The sequence below is a fragment of the Apteryx mantelli genome, chromosome 6 (assembly GCF_036417845.1).
Source record: "Apteryx mantelli isolate bAptMan1 chromosome 6, bAptMan1.hap1, whole genome shotgun sequence".
Lineage (NCBI taxonomy): Eukaryota > Metazoa > Chordata > Aves > Apterygiformes > Apterygidae > Apteryx > Apteryx mantelli.
In genome coordinates this window covers 42315210-42341708 of record NC_089983.1, presented here as the reverse complement: position 1 = coordinate 42341708, position 26499 = coordinate 42315210, and the positions used below count along the sequence as shown (strand labels likewise).

The 26499-nt window shown below is 36.7% G+C and overlaps 1 protein-coding gene across 5 annotated transcripts in view; it reads right to left on the bottom strand.

Annotated features, from left to right (window-relative positions):
- Positions 1-11262: 11262 nt before the first annotated feature.
- The window catches only part of SLC35F5 (solute carrier family 35 member F5), a 42153-nt gene continuing 26916 nt past the window's right edge, over positions 11263-26499 (bottom strand). For 2 of the 5 annotated variants that reach the window (XM_067299350.1, XM_067299351.1), the window contains exons 15-17: positions 25600-25754; positions 25024-25109; positions 22741-23730 (exon numbers count right to left, since the gene is read on the bottom strand). In XM_067299350.1, the coding sequence (XP_067155451.1) occupies positions 25031-25109; positions 25600-25754 (234 nt within the window). In that variant the 3' untranslated portion in view covers positions 22741-23730; positions 25024-25030. Of the gene's footprint in view, positions 11324-22740; positions 23731-24983; positions 25110-25599; positions 25755-26499 lie in introns of those variants that run through there. The other 3 variants (XM_067299353.1, XM_067299352.1, XR_010884608.1) reach the window with 3 other exon arrangements.

Here is a 26499-nt window from a genome sequence, read left to right as displayed (position 1 = left end):
CTTAGCCAAATAACTCCTAGAAGGGGGGTGCGCTCTGCGCCCTGACACCTATTACCCAAGAACTGCAGTGACTGCATGTGGAAGAATTCTCATCTCTGTTCTGCTGTCCTGTTTTAGGCTGCATATAAGGGCAGTTGCTGGATTTTGCAGTAATAAAGGATTACTGAGCCTTTTGGGTTCTGCTGAAATAAACCTGGAGTCTTTATGCTATAATTTCAGAGAAATTCATTAGAAGGTCAGACATAGAAAAACACATTAGTGTATTATCAATTTTACTTTATCTGAGTAGCCACCAAAAGCATGCTGCCAGGAAAAGTTTGGTTGTTTTTGATGGCATACAAGGTGTGCTTTCTCTACCAGTTTTGATCTTGAAGGGCTTAGATTGGACTGGAATGCCCAAGGGATGACATGTATGTGTCTCTCAGTTAAGATAAAGAACTTAGTGTAAATTCTGAAGCAAAAACTGAAAAGCTAGATTTCATGTCATACAGTAGATTTCCAAACAATATACTTGGTACCATGGCCATGTTTCAATGATGAGCTATATAATTCATCCTATAGATATCATTGCACATGCTCAGTTTACTGTGAGCTTCAGACATTTAATATAAACGTTTCATTAAATTGTTCTAATACATTGCTGCCATGACAAAGCTCTGGAAAAAAAAAAGTGATTTGGCTTGAATGTTTAAGTAAGAAGTATCTGATAATGATCTTAGAAATATCTTAACAGCAAAAACATTGGTAAATGAAGACTACTTTCAAAACCAGACTTTAAAGGGAAAGGAAATATGTTGTTGGGGGGGATAGGGCTTAAACTCAAAGCTGGTCAAGTAAGGACTGAAACTTGCTGCCATACTGGGACCCTCTAGAAACCATATGAAACAAGGTACTGGTGTCAATCCAGCTCCCTGCTGACAGGACTGCCTCACAACTGGCACCCTGTTGGTGAACTTGAAAGAAAGTCAAGGATTAGACATGACCACTCTGAACCATGCCAACAGCCCCTCGGACTCGCAGCAGCAAAATGTAGACCCTGTCCTCATGCAAGATGTATCATGAACCTGGCTTGGGCAGGAGGAATTTTCATGCAATCCTAATTGCTTGAGCTGCTCCCTGCTAAAGTGAGTTTTAACAGCATGGGCCTAGCCTAAACTGCTGTAAAAGCTGGTTCTGTCTTTGGTAGCACCAAGAACTTTGAGATCCATAAAGATATGGTAAGATAGTGAAACTACCTCATTCAGGTACCCTCAGCAGCTCACCTCCTCAAGCTGGCCAAGCATCCTTGTGGCTCATTGTGAAACTGGCTTCTTCTGTTATCTGGAATTCTATGCAGAATGTAAAATCTTGTTGGCTGGCAAAATAAACATCATAAGAAAAATGTATGCATTGTCAAAAAGTCATTCCATTTAATACAGATATGTCATGGGTGGTTATAAATCTCAATTATCAGAATTCAATAATATATTTACAAACATCTCCTTACCACTGAACTAGGCTCGTGCATCTCTCAGCACCTAACTACGTACCAACAGACTGCCTCAAGCAGCGTGTCTCACAACCCTGCTTTATTTGGTCCACTAGGGAGATAGGAAGAGGGGTTTCAGGGCTACATGCTGCCCTGTCTCTTTTTGTATCTGCTGACAGGCAAAAGCCTGCTGCTGTGAGCTATCAGTGCCCTCTCTGGCAGGAATGGAAGAGGGTAGCACCCTCTTCTTTCTACCACGAACTTCCTCTGTGTATCAAAGTGGCAGTCCCACAGCTGACACCAATAGCTTTAGCAGAGTTTCTATGTGGAAAGAAAAAAAGGCAGGGAGGGGGGAGGTTAGACTTCAGAAAGCAACACACACTGCTCAAACAGACATTTCCCGTGCCCTCCAACCTTAGCTGCCTCCTCCCTGCTTTCGGTCTCTGCCAGCAAGCCCACGCTGAAGCCTGCTGCTGAACCTATGCCCGTCAGAGAGAGCAGGATGAACTCAACAGACGCCCAGCTGGGACAGTGACACTCGCTGCCCCAGCAGCTGCTCCCCGGTCCACCAGGCCCAGGCTTCTCCTCTCCTGCCTCTGCCTGGAGTCAGGGCTGGGGGCTTTAGCTACGTGAGATAACTAGAACTGCATCTGCTCACTGATGCCTGTTAGCATAGGACAGTAATTAAGCACACGTTTAACTCTGACTTGCATTGGATTAGAGCCTTAGAATCACGCAGCTACTTAAGCATCAATTGAACCATAGCCTAGTGAATGGCTGAAAAATGGGGAGATCCCTGACTAAGCTATTTCTGGGACACTCCACATTTCTTCCAACGCAGTGGGTGAATCTGGGTAATCCACAGCACCAGGCTCCTTCTTCTAACATGAAGCTAGAAGAAGGATGAAGGAACAGCTGTCCTTATCCTCTGAGGACATTTGGCTTGTCATGTTGATACTGTCAATTTTAAGTATCTTTATCTCCCCCCCCCCTTCTTCTCTTCCTTACTGCAGAAACCCCAGTCAACTCAGTGGAGAATCAGAAGTGGATGGGGAACAGCACACACCTGATTTTCTGAAAGAGATTAAGAATATGATTTACCTATTGAACAGCAATTTGACCTTAAATAAGAATATGCAGATTCAATTTAATAATCAGCTAGGAAAATTCATGCTGTCTGTACTTGAAATTAGATATATACAGCCACTAAAGAGTTGAGCAAATTGCTTCTTTCACATTTGTATGGGCGTATACCAGTGGTCAGCTCTGTAGGCATTTGCTAAGACTACTGTTCATTTTAGACAGTTCTTGCCATTTCAGCTCTGGAGAAATCTCACTTTTTGTACCTGTATGAAGTATTATGTAAATGTCAAAGACTTCTGGTTACCTGGCAACCTATAAATGAACTCTTTTGGAAAAGGAACCTGAAAGGAGGGACCTATTGAGTATCAGTGTTCTTTCTACATTGTAAATGAAACTGTTTCACAAAAGATGTCGAATATAAATAGATCTCTCCACTCTGAGACTATTTTATAGTCAGAGGTATTAGCAAAATATAGAAATATAAATACATTTATATGAATAAAGATAGTAAATGTTTTTCCACCATCCTGCCCCAGGCTGTCACACTGCACTAATTTCAGAAAAGCTTCAGCTCTCTTTCAAAGGCTGGAAATGTTTAAGTAAACTTATCTAATTTAACAGTACTGGCTAAGAACAGTTAGAGGAGTAACCCTGAGAACTTTAAGCAAGCAGGGCCGTTGCAATTTGCTCCATTTCAAGCATCAACCCTGGCGTGGAAAGACATCATAGGAAACTGCCAGTCTGTCTTGACCTCCCATCAGAGATCCATCAGGACCTTGCTGCTCCCTTCTGTCCAGTTAACAGTATATTGAGAAAACACTTTTTTTTAATTGCTCTTGTAATTCTGAAGCATAACCTTGACTCTGGATGTGAGCTGGAGGATGTTACGGCTATTAGAGTAAGCAGGATGAAAACTTAATGGTGAAATGCCAAACAGACCTTTCTGAATTGGGTGGCGAGCACAGACATGAAGCCTGCTCTTTCGTATTGGCATTCCTTGCTAAGTATATGAGCGAGCTCAGACCGTCTTCTGCGCTGCAGAAGCAGCGGCACACATGTAAGCAGCTGAACATACCTAGCACACAGTCTGGGAATCTCCAGATTCTCTTCTAAGACAATAAGATAATCAGTAAGATTTTCTTTTTGTTGTTGCTCATTGCTCCTCCTGCCCCTTAAAAACTAAAGCAAGAATAAATAAATACAACAAGAAGCTTAAAAAAAAAAAAAACACCCACAGAGTGAAGCATCACAGCTGATTCAGTTCTATGGCATACAGTCAAAGACTTGATTGTCTCTTGAAGTGCAAAGGCTTTTGAAGTACATGTAAATAAACTGATTTAAACCAGCCATGTTGCTCAGTTAACTGAGGATCAGATCCCAGGTAATGACTAGTGCTTATAAAGAAAAGAAGAGTCTTTAAAGAGATTGAATGTTTCCTTTCACAACTCCTATCAACAGCTATCCCTCACCCTCTCACCGAGGTGTCTGTTCTCTGCACTGTTCACTGAGGACTGCAGGAAGGAAGGTGTCAGACAGGACTTTGTACAGTTGCTTCCCATTGATACAAGTAATGAAGCAGAAATGATAAAAGCTAGAGACTGCTGAGCTTACTAGCACAATTCAACAATTCAGAGGAGGGTGGGATGCCCGAACTGTTCCTTAATGCTCAAATCCTCAGGGGAAGGACTGAAAGTAATTAGAAAATTTTTTATAAACGTTCCCTTTGAATTATAGGAATCACTAGGTATAAATGTAAGTAAATAGGCTAGAAGGGGAAAAAACAACCTTGCCTGGCTTAAGCTCACCTGTAACAATATTCTTCTGAACAATATTCTTCTTGGAATAATACCAAATAGATGATTAAAAAAAAAAATAAACCTTCATCCTGCTACTTCATTTTTACTATATGAACAACAAGAACAAAAAAGGCTTTGCAGCAGTGGAATCAAAATCCATTCTTCCTGTGGTTTGTTCTTTGAGGCTAGCTACAGACGTTTCCATGCTGGAAGATGTTGACAAGAAAGAGGACTATTGTAAGGTTTATTATCTGCATTATAACAATGGAAGTTCATCAATACAGATAGGAGAAAGATTTGCTGGAGCTGCTGTTTATTATACAGTACTTTCACCTCTGTCAGGGAAAGAGGACTACAGAATCTTGTGGGAGAGTAATTACAATAATGTCAGACTCTACTCATCCAAAAACCCCCCAAACCCAAAGTTGTTTTTCCACAGAAATGTCACATCCCACAAACATCATAATTATGCTTCATGATGAATAACAGCTGTGATGCTGAATTCATGAGATCAATACAGTACTAGCCTGGGCTCCATTACTGGTGAAAAGATGAGAAACAATCAGAGCACTCTTGAAGACTTGAAAGCTTAGCAGGAGACTTTGTCTGTAGAAAGAAAAAAGTACAACAGAGCACTAGGATTTTACAATCACTAGGGCTAGAGTGATGGAAATGTTTTACTTAACTATAGGGGAGGAAATAGTTCTTCTGCTGGATCTGACCAGCATATCCAGCTAAAACACAGCCCGTCATTCAGGACTAGGAAAACTATGCAGGAAAGGAAGGTAATCAGTTTGGAAATGGCTACAGATTACTGAAGTTAAAAGGCCATCAAACATCATTCAGCCTTAAGAATACACAGATGAATGTAAAAATCCTCAACCCTATATTAGTGAAGGTGGCATACCTAAACCCCAAAGACCTCTTATAACACTTGTGCAGCTGAAATGAAAAATAACACTCCAGTTAATTTTAGTAGAAGTCCATAGGTAGCCCATACAGTACATGAGTCATATGGAAACTGAAGAAAAAAAGGCGGGGGGGGGAAATACTCTAATGCAACAAAGCACAAACAGATTAAACAATCATATTTCAAATGCCATCCGGTGCACTTCTTCACAGAATTCAATAAAAAAATTAACAGAATGAGGCTGAATGCCTAGAATATAGTACTCTGCACCATGCAGTGCAATAATTATGCACAATTAAAACCTACTGTGCAATTATTTTGTTACCATAAAAGCTCACTGACTCACACCAATTTAAAAAAAACTAAAACGACCTGTTACAGAATCACTTTCCATGATTAAATGCCAATTCACAATTTCATCTCTGTAGCCCCGATACATTTCTCAATTTGGTCCAATCTTTTCACAATTGTGGTGTTTAAAGCTCAAGTTCTGAAAAAAGGAACAAGAATTAGCATTAAAATAGCCTTGGGAACACTTCCATGTTTCATTTCTAGGAAATACACTTCTGGTTCCACTCTTGGAGGCTCATAATAGGTACTGAGTAATTAAGACAAGCAGGATGCCTTGTAAAAAAATCTTATAATACAGAAAAGCCGTGTTCACACTGTAGGACAATGACTAGCATGTATTTATTTATCTGCTGTGTTCACACTGTATGACACTGAATAGTGCATATTCATTTATCTGTATGAAATCCACAGTGTTTAAGTGCATGCTTATGTTTGTTATTTGATGCCTGATGATCCATTCAAAAGGATAGCCTACACATTCACTTGGAGTAACTATACTACAGAGGTGAGCTGAATATGGTATCTTTTGGAATACATTATGGAGTTTCTAAAGAGTAAGAAATTCATCCACACTACAGAACTTGTTAATAGGCATTATACTGGGGGGTGGAAAGGGAGAAAACCCATGAAGACATAACAGGTACTGTAGCTTCTCTTAACAGATACCTCTCTTTATACATCACCTTGAGAACTAAGAACGTATAATGTATGCACTTATATTTATGGATGCCCAACATTTCCCAGAATGGTCGTCTTTTATCCCTGCCTTTGAGGAAAGTGTTTTCCCATTGGCTTCAATAAGGTTTGAATTTCCTTCTTTGTACATTTTCATGCCTGAGGTCTAAGGGGGCCTAAGATTTGTATTTAATACTTTATATTTCAGATGCTTTAAATGTCCTCCTTTTTTTATGTCTTCAAAACCTTTTCCTAACTAGCTTTTGTTGCTTTTGGACAAATAAGCCAAGGTCTCTTGCTCAGGAAATCATGAGCCACGTTTAACTGGAGTCATTAGGTTTCTTTCCCTTTGAGTCAACTTCTTCAGTCAAAATTTACAAAATGCTATCAGATTCAGTCACCTCAGGCCTGGTCTGCAAGACAACAAAATGTCCTGCAGAAAGGACAAGGAAGAGATTTTGAGTTTTAAAATTGAATATGCATTTTTTTAAATTAAATTTCAAATTGGAGAGCACCAACAGAAAAAAGATAAACTGTTTGTTGTTATAAAAATGCTTGCTTTGGGACACTGAGTTCTACCTAGGCTGTCAGTCAGAGAATATGAACAAACAAGCAGGAGCAACTGTGCAGACCAGAGATCTATGATCCATTTGTCTGTGTACTTCTTTGAACCTAGAGTTGGATGGATTACTAGCAAAGTAGCGTGCTGCAGCACACCTACCCCAAGGAATGCCTTTCTTTTTATATCCCTGTACAGAAGCTTAATTTAGTCAGGTGCTATTGATTAACCCAGATTCAGACTCTGGCATTTTTGGACAGGGGCAGCCTCAGTTGCTGGAATATCTACCTGCAGCTTTCAGTTCGCGTCCTGAAAGCTTTCAAGCGCAGGGCCAGACTCATGGCTAAACTTTTAAACAAGTCAAGCAAAGATACGCTACCAATGCTACAATAATAGGTTCTGGAAAATACCCTGAAGGTGGATTCTTAGACTTCTCAAAGAAAGCACATACTTGCAAACTCCCCTATGTAATGAAACTAAGCCAAGCCATACACCACAGGACTTAAGGAAGCAATATAGTCCCTAGTCTGTAAAAGCACACATATTAAGCAAACTAGTAATTTTTATGTTTTGCCAGTTAAGTCTGCTTGTTTACATGGTTATGCTGATTGTCAAAATGATCACAGCACATCAGTTGTATGGGATGGTATTACACTAAAGTCAGTGGTAAAATGAATTTAGTAGGCATTTATGTCGGCCACATTATAATACTCAGATGAAATAAAGACACTGTCAAAGAAAATCTGTAGGGACCACATAAGTAGATCAAAATGAAGCAGCATCAGTATGAGCTTATGCTAATAAGATAATGATTTCAAGGCAATATTTTGGCAGGTCCTTGAGAACCACTTCACGTCATTAAGGCAGCAGGTGAAATACATTGTCCGTAAGAATCTGTGGATATGCAGATGTGACTACATGGTCATAGAACAAGGTTACAGAAGGACATAATACCTTATCAGGAAAAATATACTAACAAACCAGGTATCTCTTACCCAGCTTCTTAACTCCAAATTGTACTATAAACCACTTTGTATCTATACATACAAGTCTGTAACAGGAGTCTCAAAAATTTACCTGACCCTCCAGGAATATGAGGCTCAAACATTCTCAGGTGCTGAAGCTCTATCTCCACAGATCAGGCTGACTCCAAGTATTAATATCTTCTGAGCCTGCTGCCATACTCAACTCCAGAAATTAGACTTAGCGGTAAATCAAGACTAGAATCCTGAAATACTACATTGTACTGCATGAAGGCAAAATATACTTATCACTCAAGTCATAATGAAGACTGCTCAACTGAGTCAGTTATGGAAGAAAGCTATTTTACATCTCCCACATAGCTACTTTGCCTAAACTTATAAATAATATAAACACCTAATTTAACTTCCAGGCTTCTGCTGTCATACTAAAAACAACAAAAAAATCCACCTCTGGCTTTACATACAGCATACGGCTCTGCATTCAGAAGTAATTTTCTCTTCATTTACTTATTCAAAGCAGAACCTAATATACAATGATTATCAACTCCCAGAAGCTTCTCCATCCATGGTTCCGTAAAGTTTCTGATCTGTGAGGCTTAATGAAGCTAGAGCACAGGATCTTGTTCCTTCCTAAACTTTCTTGAGTGCCTGTATGAGGCACAGCTTGCTTGCTGATATCTGCATGTTGCTTGCTGTCTCTAAGAAAAAACAGCCAGGACATGAAACTGGGGCCAAGAAAGAAGGACACATTTATGTAAGTTTAGTGAAAAAGCCTTCTGAACTAATTGCTTGAAACGATTAGAAAAGATGATAGAGTCTGAAAGCTAAGGGTTTTTTCCCTTGTTTCTTGACAAAGATGGTATTCGTTGGTGCTGCTTACACTAACATCACAATGGTCAACAAGAATATCGAGTTGTTAGTACTTCTGTCTGGATGAGTTCATGATAAACTCGATGATATAGGCACAAACAGGTGCTAGAAATCACAACGGCTGTAAGGAATACCTACACAAGTATTGCGTCTGTGGTCTTACTTTGTTGTAGTAATTTTATTTAATTTCTATTATGCCATGCAGAATTGCAAATTCTATGCATTTAAACCCTTTAACATCAATTTATATGACAAGTGACCAAAGAAATAATTATTTCATTATTGCACCTTATGTACCTGGATCTGTTTCCTAAAAACAATTTGAATGACATACTTCAGTGTGTTCCTAGCTACCTATAAGTACACGGAGAAATAGTGAGCTGGATACCAAGTTTTGCATCAGCCACCAGTTTAAGACTTCTTGTATTTGTCTTGTAATTGTCTGAATATTTTAATAGTTGTGCATAATACAATATTCCTATTTAGATAAATCAACCAATACAGTGTATATTTGATCAGATGTTTAATTACCAACCAGAGATCATATTAAGAGTGAATCATCATCCTAATTCTTACTTTGCTAGAAGGTGCCTTCATCTTTCTTTCGCTTGGGACAAATGATCATTGAATTGAGTGAATAAAGCAAGAGTCTAAATATCAGATCAGCCTCCTAGGCCCAGAAAATCCTATACTGCTCTGTTCGAGGAAGGAGGAAATTTACAGGCCATTGACTACAGCCAAGGGGGACAATCAGTTCTATACCTTTGTCTCAAGAAACTGCAGGCAAAGAAATTTGGCCAAACCTGTATTTAAACAACAGACTACCAGGAAATGACCATCAGTAACAGCCGTGAACAAACAAGCACGTTAATTTGGAATAAATAACCATTCCAGTATAGTAACTGATTCTTAAATGGAGGTTCTGCAGATAAAAGAGTTAAAATAGTAGCAAATGCCTACTTACTTTACAAAAGGATCAAGACCAATGACTTAAGAACAGGCCCCTGCAGGAAAACTGACATAATATTAATACAGGTGAAATGTAGTCTGCCCTTCTGTTCTCCTGGCCTGTTTTGTTAATAACAAGCACATATGCCATAAAACTGCTAAAAACAAGAAGTTCTATACTTTAGTAACTAAATTATTGCAATAATGTCATTATTGTTTATATGAGTATCATTGACAAAATTTTTTTTAGAAATAAACATTAAAAGACACCACTTCAAATACAGTGCAGAGAAGTGCCATAATTAAGACATACAGATATTCAAAGATAAAAATTAAAACATTGTGTTACTTTTGGTGGGTGGACAAAGAAACAGAACTGAATGTATAGAACGAATTCATACAATCCACATTGCCTCATGCATTCAGCAAGGAGAAAGACAGAATAATCTGTTGCTGCTACTCTCTCATTTTCACTGTAACAGCGAGCCCCATGTACGTTTCCCCTTTCCAGTCAGATAAATTTTGATTTGCTAAGAAAAAAAGTCTACAGAAACGTTGAGAAATCATTCTTACAGAAAATAGACATAAAGGCAATATTAGAGACAGTTACTTACTCACTGCAGGGCTTAATTGAGGATTATCCCTTGAAATCAGATTTTTAATTGATGTAAAATATTACAGCTCCATTCAAATAAATGGGGCTGTGTCTTTTTGTGCTAGTTGATGATCCAGTCTGTAACATTCTTGGAAGAAGTGGGATTTTGTTCACCTGAACAGAGACTCAGTGGGATGCCTCTGAGCTCAGAGTTGTAAGTCATTCTTCACAGCAAGTAGAGTTTCGTGACATACCTGCTGAGATGTTTCAACTATCCTGAATTCTCCAGAAGTCCATTGTCTGCAAAAGAAAGTAAAAAAACCCTCCAATACAGCAGCAAATTAAAAAAAAGTGGGGGAGGGATGGGACACCCTATTTTTAAAGCCCATAAAGTGCAGAGAAATCTTAGCTCAGTGGGGAGGTATGGGGGCAAGGGGTATTTTTTGAAATGTATATTCAGGGAGCCACAATTTACATACAAGTAATTATCTGTTCTTTAAAAGACACTTCAGATTTCAACTTTTAGAGGTTAGACTATCTCCAGGGCTTGTGTTTGTGTATACAAACCTGGGGGAAGAAAAATGCAGCGAGTTTGTACGACTATCGTGTGATTAAAGGGGAGAAGGTAGTACTGTGTCTACCTTGTGCATTCAGAACATCAATATAAAAGGTCTGGTTCTTGGTCTGTGCCCAGCACAGAAGGAATAATATGGCATTGTTAAGATTATAGAGTTTCCTTAGAGTACTTTTTGCGCCGAGTTTACACACAGCAACCTTTAAACTGAACCTATTATCCCTTACTGAAAAAAAAACCCCTAGGCAAAAAGGAACAATATCCTTTAAAAACAGAATAGCAAGCTCCCAAATACTATTACGTGAAAACAAGAAGCTTTATTAGGAGCTTTCTTGAAGATACACTTCCTCAAGACTCACATACACTTTTAGATTTTAAGTCTGATATGTCAAGAAAAATATTCAAAGCTAGTATCCCCAACTTCTCTGTACTTGTGACTGTATATTACTGCTAGGATGCCTCCGTTGCTGGTTTTGTGCACAATTAGACACTGAACAATCTTTTCTCAAACCTATGAGGAAAAAAAGGAGAAAAAATTTATAAAAGGAGACATAAAACGCAGATATTTTAGAAGACGTATGCAAAGGGCGGAGGTAGATCAGCAGGTATATTGGCACTCCAGTACTAGCAAACAGACATATCATTAAAAACATTAATTAGTTGTTTTTGAGGAATTACTCTGCAGAGAGCCAAAGCAACATTAGTATTATTTTATGGTAGAATCCATGCATTGCCAAGGCAAATAAGTATTTTTTCTTTAAATAACAAAACATTTCTACCATTTAAGTTTTTAGGTGTTTTGCAGCTTTTCTTTGCATCCATGAGAATGTAGACTGACTTAGAAGGTGACCATTGCCTTGGAAAAACACTTCGAGGGGAATCTCCTTCTTTCCTCCTATTCTAGGAACAGATTATTCAGGATCATATTTTCCTACAATTGAAAGCCACTGTGGTTGACATACCCCTGTATGAATATAGGAATCTATCCAACTTCATTTTTAAGCACTTCTTGCTTACAAGAATGAGCCAATTGCAATTAAATAGGACTGGCTATATAAGTCAAGACTCATTTTCATTCACTGGTGGCTGATCATATGCAAATTCTCTATGGGAAAGACAGTGACAAAAGAAGCTGTGACAGATGGAGACATATCAGCTTTTATCCAACAGTGAATAGGTGTGGTAGAAGTGAGTGCTGGCACTTTTGTTAAAATGTGTTTTTTTTAACAAAACACATTTGTTTAATTACTAATACACTTAAGAGAATGCTTTTAAATATTTATACTATGAACTAATGATGTCCCCTCAATTAGTGGGATAAGTTTTCTGTACACTCCATTGGGAGTAGGGAAATGCATAAAAAGGCAAGAAAGACTTGGGGAAAGCTGTTCATGAGACAAAACTCCATGTATCAGTGGTTCCTTCCATAAAAACTTTCTCCTCCTCTTTCATTCCTCCCAGATCATAGCATGCCCCATAGCCAGAAACCTGTCTCATGGGACTCACCACAGCTGTTGCTGCAATAATTCAATATCGCCTGCAACACCACGAATTCTAACACCCCACAAAAAGCCCCAAAAGCCATCTGCACATAACCTGAAGTCTTTCCCCTTCCCCAAAGTGGGTATTTAAAAAAAAGGGGGGGGAGGGACACTACTGGCAGATGAGCTTCTGGGCATGCTTTCTGATTGGAACTCCGTTAGAGAGCCAAAATGCTCCTTTATATGTTTATGAAGCTTCCTTTGCATTGTGTGAACACACATACTTGCAGTGTAATCATGGGTTTTTCATCATCATCAACAGCATGATTCTAGTAATTAAATCAAAGAAGCCTAGTAAATGACAAAGCACTGGAAGGTTCCCCACAAAGAATAGCCAATTTAGGTAATTAAGGAATCTTTATGGTATGAACATCTTCATGTCACAGCGATTTGTAGCACAGTGGATAACTACCAAAAGTCTCCCAAAGCCTGCAATCCTCACAAACTAGAACTGGCTTTTCTTTTACCTACGCTCGTAGTAGGGGGTTTGGGTGGAGAAGAAAGAAAGAAGAGTTCACTTTGAGGTAAACAATGATGGTTTCTTGGAAACCTTAACCTTTGTCAAGTTTTTCTAATCAATATAAATGGTATATTCTTAGGTTGCAGATGTAAATTGAAACCAAGTAGAATGTCTTCAACGTACTTACTTTCTCCAAACATCAGTACGATGCTTGAAAAGGGAGTTTAAATCATCTTTCTCAGAAGCTTTAAGCCTCACCTAAGAACAAGTGACACTGAGCTTCTGGCAAGAGGCAGTTACATGTATGAAAAGTGTCTCCTAAAAATAAGGGGATATAGAATACATCGATACATCACCTAAATATGTACCGGAGAGTCAAAAGCAGTCTAGATAGCCTGTACTAGCTTTTGAGCACATCTGGGTTTGCATTCAGTCTGTTACCTTTAAAAATATTCTCATCATATACAGAAAAGTACTGGGTGCCAAGGTATCATGGAAAAAAGTTTTAGTCTCATGGAATACAAATCCCAGACTTGAAACAGTGTATAAGAAAAAGCTTTCCATCTCAGTCATTTAGCCCAGTAGCTCCCACATGCTCTAGACTAGTGGACAATGGCAAACCATTGGCAAACTCCCACCATTCCTTACAGACCTCCGCACATCTTCATCAAAACTTCAGTTGAGAAGACTTTTTAATGTGGTTCTGTGACCAGTTGCCCTGGCCATTTAGGCAGCCAACTGTCCACTCAGCACAATTCATGAACTGCTGATATAGCCTAAAAGTGTTAAATTTTAGGTAGTTAACAGTTTATGTTTTGGGGAGAGAATGAACAAACAATGGAAGAGGAACTCTAAGTATTTATATCTGCATAACTTAAAATGGAGGGATCAAAACCATTAACTAGGCCTCCAGAAAGTAGAACAGACACATTGGTGTCAAGTTCCCTTTGCAAGCATACAGAATTTTTTAGAATAAACTTACTTCAGATCTTTAATCCAAGTTCCACAATTCCTATAGTTTGCCAGGCAACAATAAGAGATGAACTATGTCTTAATTAGCTAAAAAAGGTCTCCCCAAAAGTATATAATGAAATACACTACAGTCTTGACTAAGAATTTTTTGCTATATTAAATATCTTTAAAGGTTCTTCCCCAAATGCAGACAGCACAAAAACCTTCCCATATTGCAAAAATGGTATCTATGATACTTAAGCCTCTTTGGTGGCAAGTGTAAATTGTTGCATAAAAGTGACAATTTCAGTGGAATCTTATAAACCCTTCTTAGAGTAGAAATGTTACCCAAGGCAGCCAAGAAAGCAAGTTTCTCACCTAAATTTATTAGCCTATTGTTAAAAACACTCCCTCCCCAAAAAGAAAAGAAAAGAAAACACTCCCCCAACCCACACAAGCCTACTGTTCTCAATTTCATAGTTCTTCCTAGCCATGAAACATACACAAGACAGTGCAGTTCTGGTAAAAGCAACTTCCATAAAATACTTACTTTGATTACATCAGGCTTTTTCATTATATGTTTTCATTCTAGACATTAGGACATGGCAATGACAGGTAAACCTACGGCTCTTCCAAGTGGATTTTAGAAGGTGAAGTGGCTCATACTGGAACCCTCCTTGCATGATGCAGTTCCAAGCCTTCAACCAAATTACCATTTATTTTATACACTCCTGCTTTTCCACGTTATGATTGACATTTGGCTTGAAGTTTTCATGCCTGTGCTCACAATTTTTCTAACAAACCCTTGTCTAAAACTTTAGATTAATGGATTGCTACCTGCAGCGTCAGGAATATCACTGTCACATTTTGCATGTTTTAGATATGTCACAGCAGGTATCCTTGTTTTGATGTCAAAACCTGCTTCTTACTACTCAGTGCAGCAACACTGATTATCAGAATCGTGAAAACAATTCTACCAGTACACAGAGTTCAGCTGTAGGTAATTCAAAAAATTCAGAAGGGCTTGTGGAAGCAAAATACTTTTCTAGTTTTTCTATTAAGTATTTAGGTGAATGCTTACGATCCCCAAGAGATTTTCAAAAAAAATTAAAAACACAAAGTTTAGCTGGACAAAAGAAGGTCGGTACCTGGATTAATTCTAAGAATCAAAGATGATGAATAGATGAGTTAAGGTCTTTTCACTGCTTATGTAATTTCTTAAGCAAAAGTTTGGGAATGCAATAAGTAGATGGACACTACAGTAGCTCCCCCTGCTGACAAAACATAACATTTCTCTTGCATACTTCATATTTTGTATATTAGCAAGTAAAGTCATCTGCAGTGAGGAAATGGTTTAAAAACTTACTTTTTACCAATTACTTTAATGAGAAGACCAGTATGAGACCAAATTATATGCATTTCACATTCTAGCTGACTTGAGGTAAAATAAGACATCCTTAGACTTGCTTTTAAGGGCAGAAGGAGGGCGTTAACCAGGCAAATTCTTTTTACCCACTGTGCTACCCTCCCAAGGTAGCCTGCCCTTAGTGACCATTACATTTGTCTTAAGCAATGATATAAAAATATATTAAATATTAAGCCCAACCAAATACTTATTCCTGTTATGAAAACAACATTTGTAATCTTTATTGTTTTACTTACATTTAATAAATATGATACAGAACAAAAACATCACGCCCATTGATTGTATTACACAAGCTGTTCATCAGAATACATTACATTTTTTCCCATTAGCCCTTTTATAGGGTTTTGGTATTGAATATAAAGAGAATTTAAATTTTTCATCTATCAACACAAGAACAATCTTCCCACTTTCATCTTTATACATGTTTCAAATAATCGCACATATACTGATTTTGTTAAAAATATATAAGCAGTGTTTGATATCTGCAATCTATGCCTATATTTTCTATTCTTTAGATCTCTATTCATATTGTCAATTTCAAAATAATCAATAGCTTAAATCTGATTTTAATTAAAAATACTTATTCTATACTTTTCATTTAACTGAATCCCTTCAGAAAACGAAGTGACAGGACAAAGAATCTCCATGCAGAAAACAAGGTTTACTATTAAAAACAAGTTTAGAAGCTCTGGTCTTTACTTCACCAGTATAAACCTGGAATAACAGAGACACCAATTTGGTATGAAGAAGAAAGGAAGGAACCAGAAGCCACAGTTTCCAAAGAGATACACATCTTCATTTCAGAGTTACTACTGCCATCCTCTTTTCTTGGTTTAAATCATTGTGTCAAGTCATGATTGTTTGTTTTTCTCTGCATTAATATATTTGTCATTAAGTGGAAATCAGATAAAAATGCTGCATTTTTAAAATCAAAGACAGATCAATATTTAAAACACTCTGAAATGAGGAATTTAAGTACAAATGCAATACGCATCAGCGACTCAGGTTCTGGTCTCACTAAGAAAAATAGTTAACAGATTATGTCTAAGACATCTCATAGAAGATGTATACCTGGAACTTGCTGGGCTCTTAAAACATCTGAATTATCAGAAAACTCTAAGCAGTTCATGCAAACAAAGATGATCTTCAGTTTTGTCTTAATTATTAAAATAAAATCTTAAGAGTAGCTTCTGCTTTACAGATGTTATGCAGAACTCATTTCAAATTACAGAGCTGAAATTTAGTATAAAGTGTTAATGCCACAAAGACCATTAAAACAGTTAACTGTAGTTTTGTGCATCTTTTAGTGCACACAAAGATTTAAAAGTTTAACAAAACAATCAGTATAAACATCCAAATAAAGATGTTTCAAAAACAGTTTTGTTTTACTAATACTCATCCCAAAGAGGACTTGAGGAACAAATTTAAGAACCATTACAACATAGATTCATTTAGCTGTGCAGTGCTAATGTCCATACCACATACTCCACACACTTCTCTAATTCACTCAGATAATGTCAACCGAACCAGTGGCTAAGCTTTCAATACAGCTTTGTGTAAGTGTTCTCTCATGATTTTCAATTAACAGGAAGAGCATTTATTTGCAACTGGATTGTATGGACTTTAAGACTTCACAAATAAAGCCAAGAATATAAACAAAAAACTACTTAGCACGTACACTATTTCTCCAAATAAAATTTTCCTGTAATATTTTTACACAGAGCTTGATTCAGCTTCAGTATGAAATGATGACATTTAAAATATCTACATTCTGTACTAAATCAAAATTAAATACACAGAGATCAATCCAATATACAATTATTGCCAAGTTAAAAGCAAGCATTTCCTATATATAATTGTGCTATAAAAATGACCCCTATGATTTTACAGCTGATCTCATAATGCTATCCAGTAAGATTCTTCCTTTCCAATTAAGAACTAACTTTTTTTTTATCCTTGTCCCATAGGAGGGGGATACTGTCCGTCTGGCCCCTGCTGTTCCCATAGCTAAAGGAAAAAGAAGGAGGTTCTAAAAATATTTTATTAATTACTCATTTTGGTAGAGGATGTAGTTTAACTGACATGCAAAGGGTCAAATTTGGATAGAGAGAGGCAGCACCTATAGAAACAGAGACAAGGAAGAAGAAATTTGGTGGCTGGCAACATCAGTAATACATTGAAGGGTATCTACCGACAACACAGTACTTTGCATATTATAAAGTTAGATCTATGCTAAATGGCTACTGCCCCTCAGGTTGATAAAAAGTGCTTTTATAAACCATGGAACAACTTCAGGAATATACGTCAAGAACGATATAAACATCCCTGCACTCTGATTTCTGAGGCCATTCCAATATCCAGTTGTATTTCTTCAGTAGAAGATGCACAAGATTTGTGCACGTTCCCAGACAAAAACACTCCGAAGTTCATTAAAAAATGAGAACTGTAAGCAACTTTAGGAGCTAAGATGCAGTAACAGTTAAAGAACACAGCACTTACAGAACAAAGCAGCTGCTTTCTACAGAATTTTATTTTAAGAGAAAAGCCTTACGTGCTTTTAAGAAGTAGGAAATGACAAAGCTAGATTAAGTTCTGGATCCTGCAGACCACATCATGGTAGGCGTTCCAGAAAAAGTCTGGTCATCTACTAACACTAAATGTAATGATGCAATACTTTAACTGAGGGTAGTGTGAGAACAGGTCTAAACACGGCAATGAGGACCATCACACTTGTAATTTTTAAACACAGTGTTGCCACAGACTTTTTTTTTTTTTTAAGCCAGATTTATAACAACAACTCAAAGAATCAGGACAGTCAAAATATAATCACGGTAGCTTTAAATAGAGAGGAAATGCTCTGCTGCATTCTTGGCTAAATGAAAGTAAATGGAAATGTCAAATAATTGTGAAGCGGAAGTTGATCCTCAAGGCTGTAATCACATGCATCATTGTCACTACTGATAAATAAATTCCCCTGGAAGTATTAACAACCAAGTGAAGTCATTAACATCTCTCATCCTGCTGATTTTGAAGGAGTTATGTAGCAAGACAAATTCGCCATCTAAATAACTAAGCTGCATGTTGGCTATGGGAAATACCTTTTATGACCAGTTACAGCTTAACATGTTTTACTGCACTAAAATCCTTAAGTTTATATAACTGAAGTCTTAAAGCAAACTACTCCAAAGATATACTGCAGATGGAAATACTGTAAAGGCATAGAGATCAACCTGACTGCAGAGTTTCATTTCAATAATTTTATTAATGCTGTCTATTACTCTGGTGGGCTTTGGATCAAATCCCAGTCTAGCCAACAAAGTAACTTTACTGGAAAAACAAACAAAAATCCCCAAAGTTAACAGACTTCATAAAAATTTAATGATATAAATGAATATATTTATGTTAGTAGATTTATATTGGCACTCTACCCCAGAATCTGATTATGTTTTACTACAGCATTGTCTGACCATGAAAGTTAATATCATGACATATGAGTGCAGCTTTGAAACCTGCAGTGCAATTATGAATTTATATGGTGCATGGTACAATAAAGTAGGAAAAAAAATGCACAAATTGCAACATCAATTGTGAAGAGGTTTGTCTGAAAAGTAATGAAGTATTGGGCAAAGCGTATTTTATTGTCACCTTTAAATGCTCTATCACCCTCATCATGATTCACCGAATAAATTAAAGGAAATTCAACAGGTAAGTCATGTGATGCAAAATGTTTGAGTGAAAGTTAAAAATGGTTTTAACTTGATTTTAAGATCACAAATTAGTTACCAACTCATACATCGCATAGTATCATCCATATTCCCTGAGAAATCATGCCATGAGATAACTGTATAAAACAGAAAATAGCATTAATGCAATCCTGGATTAAAAAGAAAAAAGAAAAAAAAATCATGCAGAAACTATTTAAGAATCATCAACATTTAAATGCAGTTTTAGCTATTAAGTTGCAGACACTACATATGTTATGACATACAGTTGTAACAGAAACAGTAACTAATTAAAAACTTCTAACAAATAAAGAAAATGGATTAGAAGTACCATCCTGTATTTAGCCATATCACTCGACACTGCGATATTAATATTAGTTCCTGTTTCTTGATTTTTGAGTATGCTATTTCTTACCACTTTATTAACACATACACACACAAATATTCTGCCTTGCTGAGGCGCATTGCCATGTGAAATTGGACTGTGTCCGTGAACTCACTCAATATCTAAGCTTTAGCTCATTTTTCCTCTCCTCATAGCCATAAGTTCAATAACTTAATTTCCCCAAAGATAAGAAGATCTTTTTAGTAGGGAGTAGGAATGATAACGTTGAAGATGAAGACAGATGGAACCAAGAATTAAAGAAATCATTTTACCACGTTATTTAAAAGCAATCAGAATAGTAAATAGCAGTATGTTGCCACCCTGGGCATAACAAAGGAGACAGTGGCAATTGCAACAGCACACACCAAGAAAAGTAATTCACAGGCTCTTCTGTTGTCGCTAGTACGTTACATGGAGATATGCAATGCATATAGCAGCATACTGTGTCAAGCATCACTCGCAGCACCACGATTTGCCATTTGAAGAATACCCCTGCTGAACACCCGACTTCAGCAAAGTACTTCAGCACGTGCAACACGGCGAGCTCACCGGGCTGTGCCTCGGCCTCCCAGGTTCTGAGTTTAAGCGTGCACGTGAGGCCAGATCAGATACGCACGACACCCTCCGCTCCCGACGCCGACTTCCAAGGGCGGAAGGGCAGCATGCAAGAGCCATGCAGCGCACACTGGACAATACACAGACTGCGCCCTCCGGGTCTGCAGGGGCATGCAGGGGCCCCAGATTTTACAAGTAGGTTCTTGAGTACTGGATATTACATGTATTTAAGTCCTTTGCTGAACCAGTATTAAGTCTACAGCAGCCCCTAGTAGGGAACACATTTTTGCCATGACCAAAACCTAGCAGAAAGAAGCTAGAAAAACCAAAATCCTTGTTTTCCTTAAATCTGGATTGCAGAATACAGTACATTGAACTATGTGAGATGCATCAGTACCCTGAAAGCTAAGGTTTGCTACATGGCATTTGGCAAATTACTATCATTTCCTCCATATATAAAAAACAAACAGCTCCAAAACCTGGGGGAGGGAGAAAAAAAAAAAAACTGCCCAAACACAGGGAAAAAAAAATACTGGGTTGTCTTACAGAATTGCAGGAATTAGTTAAACTGTTGGACGGAGCAACACATGTAGCATTCGTTCTCTTATTTTGTAGGCATGGGAAATCACTGCTCTTTAAGCGTCTAATGACATTCAAAGAAAAGCCTGTGTTGTTATTATTATTATTTTTTTTAAGTGTATGCACTTCCTACAAGAAATAAGTCAGAATCAAGACATTCCCAAAACGAAACAAGAGCAATGACAGTTTAGGCTAGCACACAGGGGTAATGAAAGCTTTCACAAGAGAGCTCCTTCACATTCCAGTTGTGACTTTGGGGGGGGGGGGGGGGGGGCGGAGATCACCACTATATCAGCGGTACCTGAGAATCAAAGCTAAATCTCTTGTGCATTTATCAAGCACCCATCAGAGAGCTACACAAATTACATTTCAAATAAGACAATATATTTATAAAATATTATTGTACTAAAAATCACAAGATTTTATAGAAAAATCTCATCACATTCTATTAAATGCAGGAACAATGTTACATGTCATAACTTCAGTAATTAAAATTATAACACATATTTCTCGTAACCACAGGGGCGCCACTGTTTAAAAATCCATGGCCTTTCGGGAATGATAATTTGATTTGGTTTTTATTCTTTAAAGCACTGTAATTTAATGCAAAAAGACTGCTAAATGTCATTTACTGCCATTAAATATCTTAGAGATTTCAACATTTTTTATCAAAAAGAAAAACAAAATACAGTGGGCAGACCCTAACTTTGAGTTTAACTGAACTCTGAGATGATTCAACATTCTTGGAGTCTGAGACAGAAGAATATTCTCTAATATTTTGTTTCTAAAACTCTCTACCTAATGCAATAATGCCACTAAACAAAAGTTATAGAGAGGATACTATGATGATCTTTAACTTTGTAACATGGACATAAGGGCAACTGCCCTTATATGTTATAGCTCCAATTCTATCGATCAGTATGGCCAATTTCAAAAAACAGTATGGTGACATTCCCCTAAAAATACTGCAATTGCCTGCCTGAAAGCAAACTGAAAGCACTGACAGGCTTAGTTTGCAGATGCCACAAACCCTTACTGCCTGGTTGCCATAAAGGAACAGGTTAAAATTTGCTTACTTAAAGCCTGGTATTGTATATTCAGGATAGAATCACAGAATCACAGAATCGCTGAAGTTGGAAGGGACCTCTGGAGATCATCTAGTCCAACCCCCCTGGCTCAAGCAGGGTCACCTAGAGCACATTGCACAGGATTGCATCCAGGCACGTTTTGAATATCTCCAGAGAAGGAGACTCCACCACCTCTCTGGGCAACCTGTTCCAGTGCTCTGTCACCCTCAGGATAGATCTGATTCAAACATGTAAAAGAAAACAGACATTAACATTTGCCAGTATACCTTAATAGCACTTCTAAACAAAATAGAAACAAAAAAAAAAAAGGGCAAAGTTAACATCCTCCAATTTGTCATAATTTAGAAAAAAAGATAATACTAGAAACTCCTCCTACCAAAAAACCCTGAAAATTCCACCAGGGTCAATATAAAATTTGTTCTACATACCACCATTTAAACTCCTCTACTTGTAGGTTCAGGGAATTAAAATCTGAAATTTTTCAAGATGTCCAGGTAACTTTAATGAGACTACGATCTTTGGGGTTTAAGATTTTTTTAATCCCTATTTCAGGTGTTCAAAGAGAGATTTACTATCTCACCTTAAAGCCTCCTATTCATCTCAGATAACAACTGAAATTTGTAATGTAATAAAATATTAAAAACTGTGGAAAAAATTTCATGAAGATGCAGTATTTCTCTCTAACCAGAATCATCCCCAGGTTCATTTTTCCAGTATTTTTCCTTCTCTATGTACAGAATTTTACATTAAATTCTAACTATGGCTTAATCAAAATCCTTCTAAACATACAGGTAAGTATGTTGCTTTCCTGCATTCCCTCCAGACTAGTAGTTTTATCACCAAACATACAGTTGTTCTTATTAAGATCATAACTGAGGGTCAAAACTTGAAAACACATTTGCAATATGTTACTTTTTTATATCTATGTGGAAAGATAGCAGAAGTCCTCTACATTATTACTAGTCTTGTTATGTGGAAGATAATGCTGTTAGCTGAATACCCAACTTACATTACTATAAAAAATTCAAATTAATCCAAATCCAAAATTAACTTTTTGTTATTGTTGTTTTTTTTGTTTAAGAAGTGTCTTATAGGCTGGAAGTTGGAAAATGGCATTGATTAACAACAAATATTCTTGAATATAATTATTCATAGCTTTTCAGACTCAGATAGGACAGAAATACTGCAGTGGAAGAAAGATAAAGGTTATAAGGACAAGAATAAGTTTTAGAATAAATTTATTAATACAATTGAAAAAAAAAAAACCAAAAAAACAATGCAAATATCTTTACCTTTCATATTGTTTAGCAGATTATTGTAGGCTAATCCACTAACTGAAAACTTTAGCAATTAATTTGATCTCTTTCTTAAGTTGGCAGCTATGCACATGAAAGTTTTCATTTTTTAACCTAGTTTTCCATGTTAGATAATTTGGACTAATGATGGGTTACTTTTAAACAGACTGATTATGTAAGCGTTGATTTTGAGAACCTACACCAGATGTACTGTAATTAGAAACACTTTACCAGTCGCTAAAATTTTAAACATTCCAGATTGTTAGGTAACAAAAGATTTTTAAACATGGGCACCCATTGCAATTACAAGGCTTCTCAAAATGGAGTAAGACCATATATGTAGTGTTCCAGAACCGTACAAAGATCCTGCCTCCACAATTACAGGAATGCACTTAATAAATTATTTTTCTATTTTCTTCTATTAATATGCAAATAGAGTTTATACAACATAAAAAAATTAATTTGTACCTACTACAGGTAACGTATCTATTTAGCTTTTCATCTGAAAGCCTGTAAGAAATGATGACCTGCAAACGTATTTACATAACTCATTTGAAAGTATTTTTTAAAAATAATATTGTCCAGCATTTAACAAAATTGTGAGTTAAAAAAAAAAAAAAAAGAAAGAAAATCACCTAACAGCATTCATTTTTTGATTTTGTCAAGTAACTTCATCAGCTCAGTGTTATAAGGCAGGTTGGTTGCTCAGATGGACTAAGACTCCCTATGGCGATATGCATGTAGTAAAGTTGTTCATTTATAAAACCAGATGAAAGCAGAAAGAGGAAAAGTTTAGAGTTTCAAAAGAACTGAAACTTCTTATTTTTACTACAAATTCAAAATAGGCACTGAAACATGATTCCTTAGGGACTTTCCAGGAGATTGTCTCTTCGCTGGGCATCATTCCATTTTTAAACTAAGAGGGAAAAAAAAAAAAAAAAAAAAAAGAATTACTGGTGCTACAAAATTAAAGGCTATAAAAAGGGTATATTACTATTTATTTGTTCCCATCTTATTAATAAATGTAAAGGAAATCGCTTATGTGCCAAAGTTTAAAAACATATCATAATTACTGTTTGGTTAGGATATTTTAAACTTCCTTATTAGATTTAGGCAGCATTGAAAAATAAAAATCCACTTCTGATCAGGTAAGCCTTAAAAATTCTGCATAAATTATTTGAAAACTAAAGTCCCTAAGTACAGGGCTGAAGGGGACCTGAACTAAGTCCATCTCCAGGCTCCAAGACAGTATCAACAAACGATCTGTAACATTCCTGTTAGAGGTCTGTGTAACCTCCTCTTAGATTTTGCAGACTCTCTAAGTATTCTGCTCTAGTTTCCTTGTCCTTATCATGGGAAATATTTTCCCTAATACCTAATAGAATTTAAACACCTTAATTCTTGGTCTGTCAACCACAAACATGAAGACTCCTTCTTGATAAATCATGTTTTCAAGACCTATAGTGATGGAGTCTATTGATCACCTCTAAACTTCCTTAAATGGCCCACATTCCATGAACAGCAGTACCTCGAACTGAAACCTCAATAGCATTCAACAGAGTGAAAGGATTACTTCAACATGTCCTGCAGACTCATCACGCATCCCAAGAAGTTGTTTGCCTCTTCTGCAACAGCCTGGCATTACTGACTCACCTCCAGTTTCTGAACTATACTCTCTGTTGTAATGCACTGCACTGAAGGCAAACCTTCCCCCCTTTCCCATTAGCAATATTATTTGGAAAAAAAAAAAAAAAAAGTAAAATTTATTCAAAGTCACAGTACCGGGAAGAAAAATCAAGTTTATTGCAAAAAGTTTATTGCATTTCCATGGAACCTTTGGAAGGTACAGGGGCTCTCTCTTTAGATCACATAAAGAGAAATCTCCCTACCCCTCCCCTCACCCCACAAAAAAACAAAACCACCCTCCTGCCACCCAAACTGCATGATTATTTAAACCTTAAGGTAAAGGCATACTTTACATTTTAAAACCATCAACTCAACAAAAAGGGAAGAACTGTATAAAGGTAAGAATAATGCTTTGTATGAGGTAATAATTTAAATAATTTTGAAAACACTCTTCAAAACTATATCCATCCATTCAGAACAAGATGAACTGTAGGCTCTGTTAAAATGTATGTAACAAATACCATCATAAAAACTACTGCTCACCTTTCATCATATTGTTTGAAGTTTGTTTTGTTAAGCATACCTTTTGCCTATGAGCAACTTTCTCCATCTTGAGAAACATTATGCATAGGAATGAGACTTTCACACTGCTCGCTTTCTTCTGGCATTCTTAAAAGAAACAGTTTTTTTTAAAAACACGCAGCAATAATAAATTAGTTGTTATGAAGTACATAAGTATTAAGGATACTAGTTGTTTGAACTGTAGCCATTAAAAAAACAAAACCAAACAAACAAAAAACACCACTTGACTTCATAAAGGATACTCAAGTTTACAATTTCCACTGCATGGTCTGAGTACAGCAACTATCATTTAAGTATTGAGGGGGAAAAAAAAAGTGACAGCCACTGGGGAATTTCTTTTAAGAAATGAACAAACTTCAAATCTTTGCATTTTTTGAGCATTCTATGGGTTCAAAAATGGATTGACAACTACTATTATTAAGAAGTTAGTCACAGAGGTCATCCTTATACAAAATTAGATGGAAATAAATATGGCAGGAGTATTGTGGCTTCCTTTTTTTTTTTTTTTTTCTTTAAAGAGTACAGGATATCAGAAAGGCAAAAGAAGAGATGGGACTACACTTTGTGACTGTCCTACCTCTGAATGCGATGTTTTCTACAGATAAAGGCAAAAATTCTTCTGATTCCCACCATCACTGGATCCCAGTTGTTATAATGACACAAGAGAGTTGCAATGAAAAAAGAAAAAAATACAGGGATTGCCCCTGCAAAAAATAACCAGGAAAACTGCACCTGGAATTAAAACACAATCATTATTCATTCAACAGCAGAAAAATATTGGTATACTGTGTATTTGGAATAATTATTATAAAAATAATTTGTAAGTTTGAGATGCAGCTTCACTTCTTTTTAATTGGGTGAAATATTACCACAAATATTTTTGTAAAGTATTTGGCACAATTTCTATAGCCACTGCTGCTACTAAAACAAATTATCTGTTCTTTACTAATATATTCTTTAAAACAGAACATACCGTTTCCACTGTGGTATAGACGAAAAAAGGTTTTTTCAAATTATAAAACTCATTTTTAGGGTTTTACTCTTTGACTGATACAAATAAGAGACACTCCAAAAAGTTAAGTATGGATAAAAGGTCTCACCTGAAATATCTGTGCACCTGTTTATGTACTATGAACATTATGTCACAGAATGATCATTGCAGAAATTAATGCACACAGAAAAGGCTATGCTACTGAAAATGTACAATAATTCTCTGCATTAAAAAATATTATTTGCCCAATTTAAATGAATTAAATTCTTCCTTTACGTACATTACCAGTATTCAGAACTGATCATCCAAGTTAGTTTAAAACATAAAATTATAAAAAGTTGGAAAACTCAAGGTTGCAAGAACTACTCTTCCTTTGCAACTTCTTTAAGGCTAACAGATCAATTAACCACAAGCAAGGCTCCCCCTTGTGGAAGAAAAATATCCAAAGTTGAAGACTTAAAAGAAAAATTGTACAGTTTGGATGGC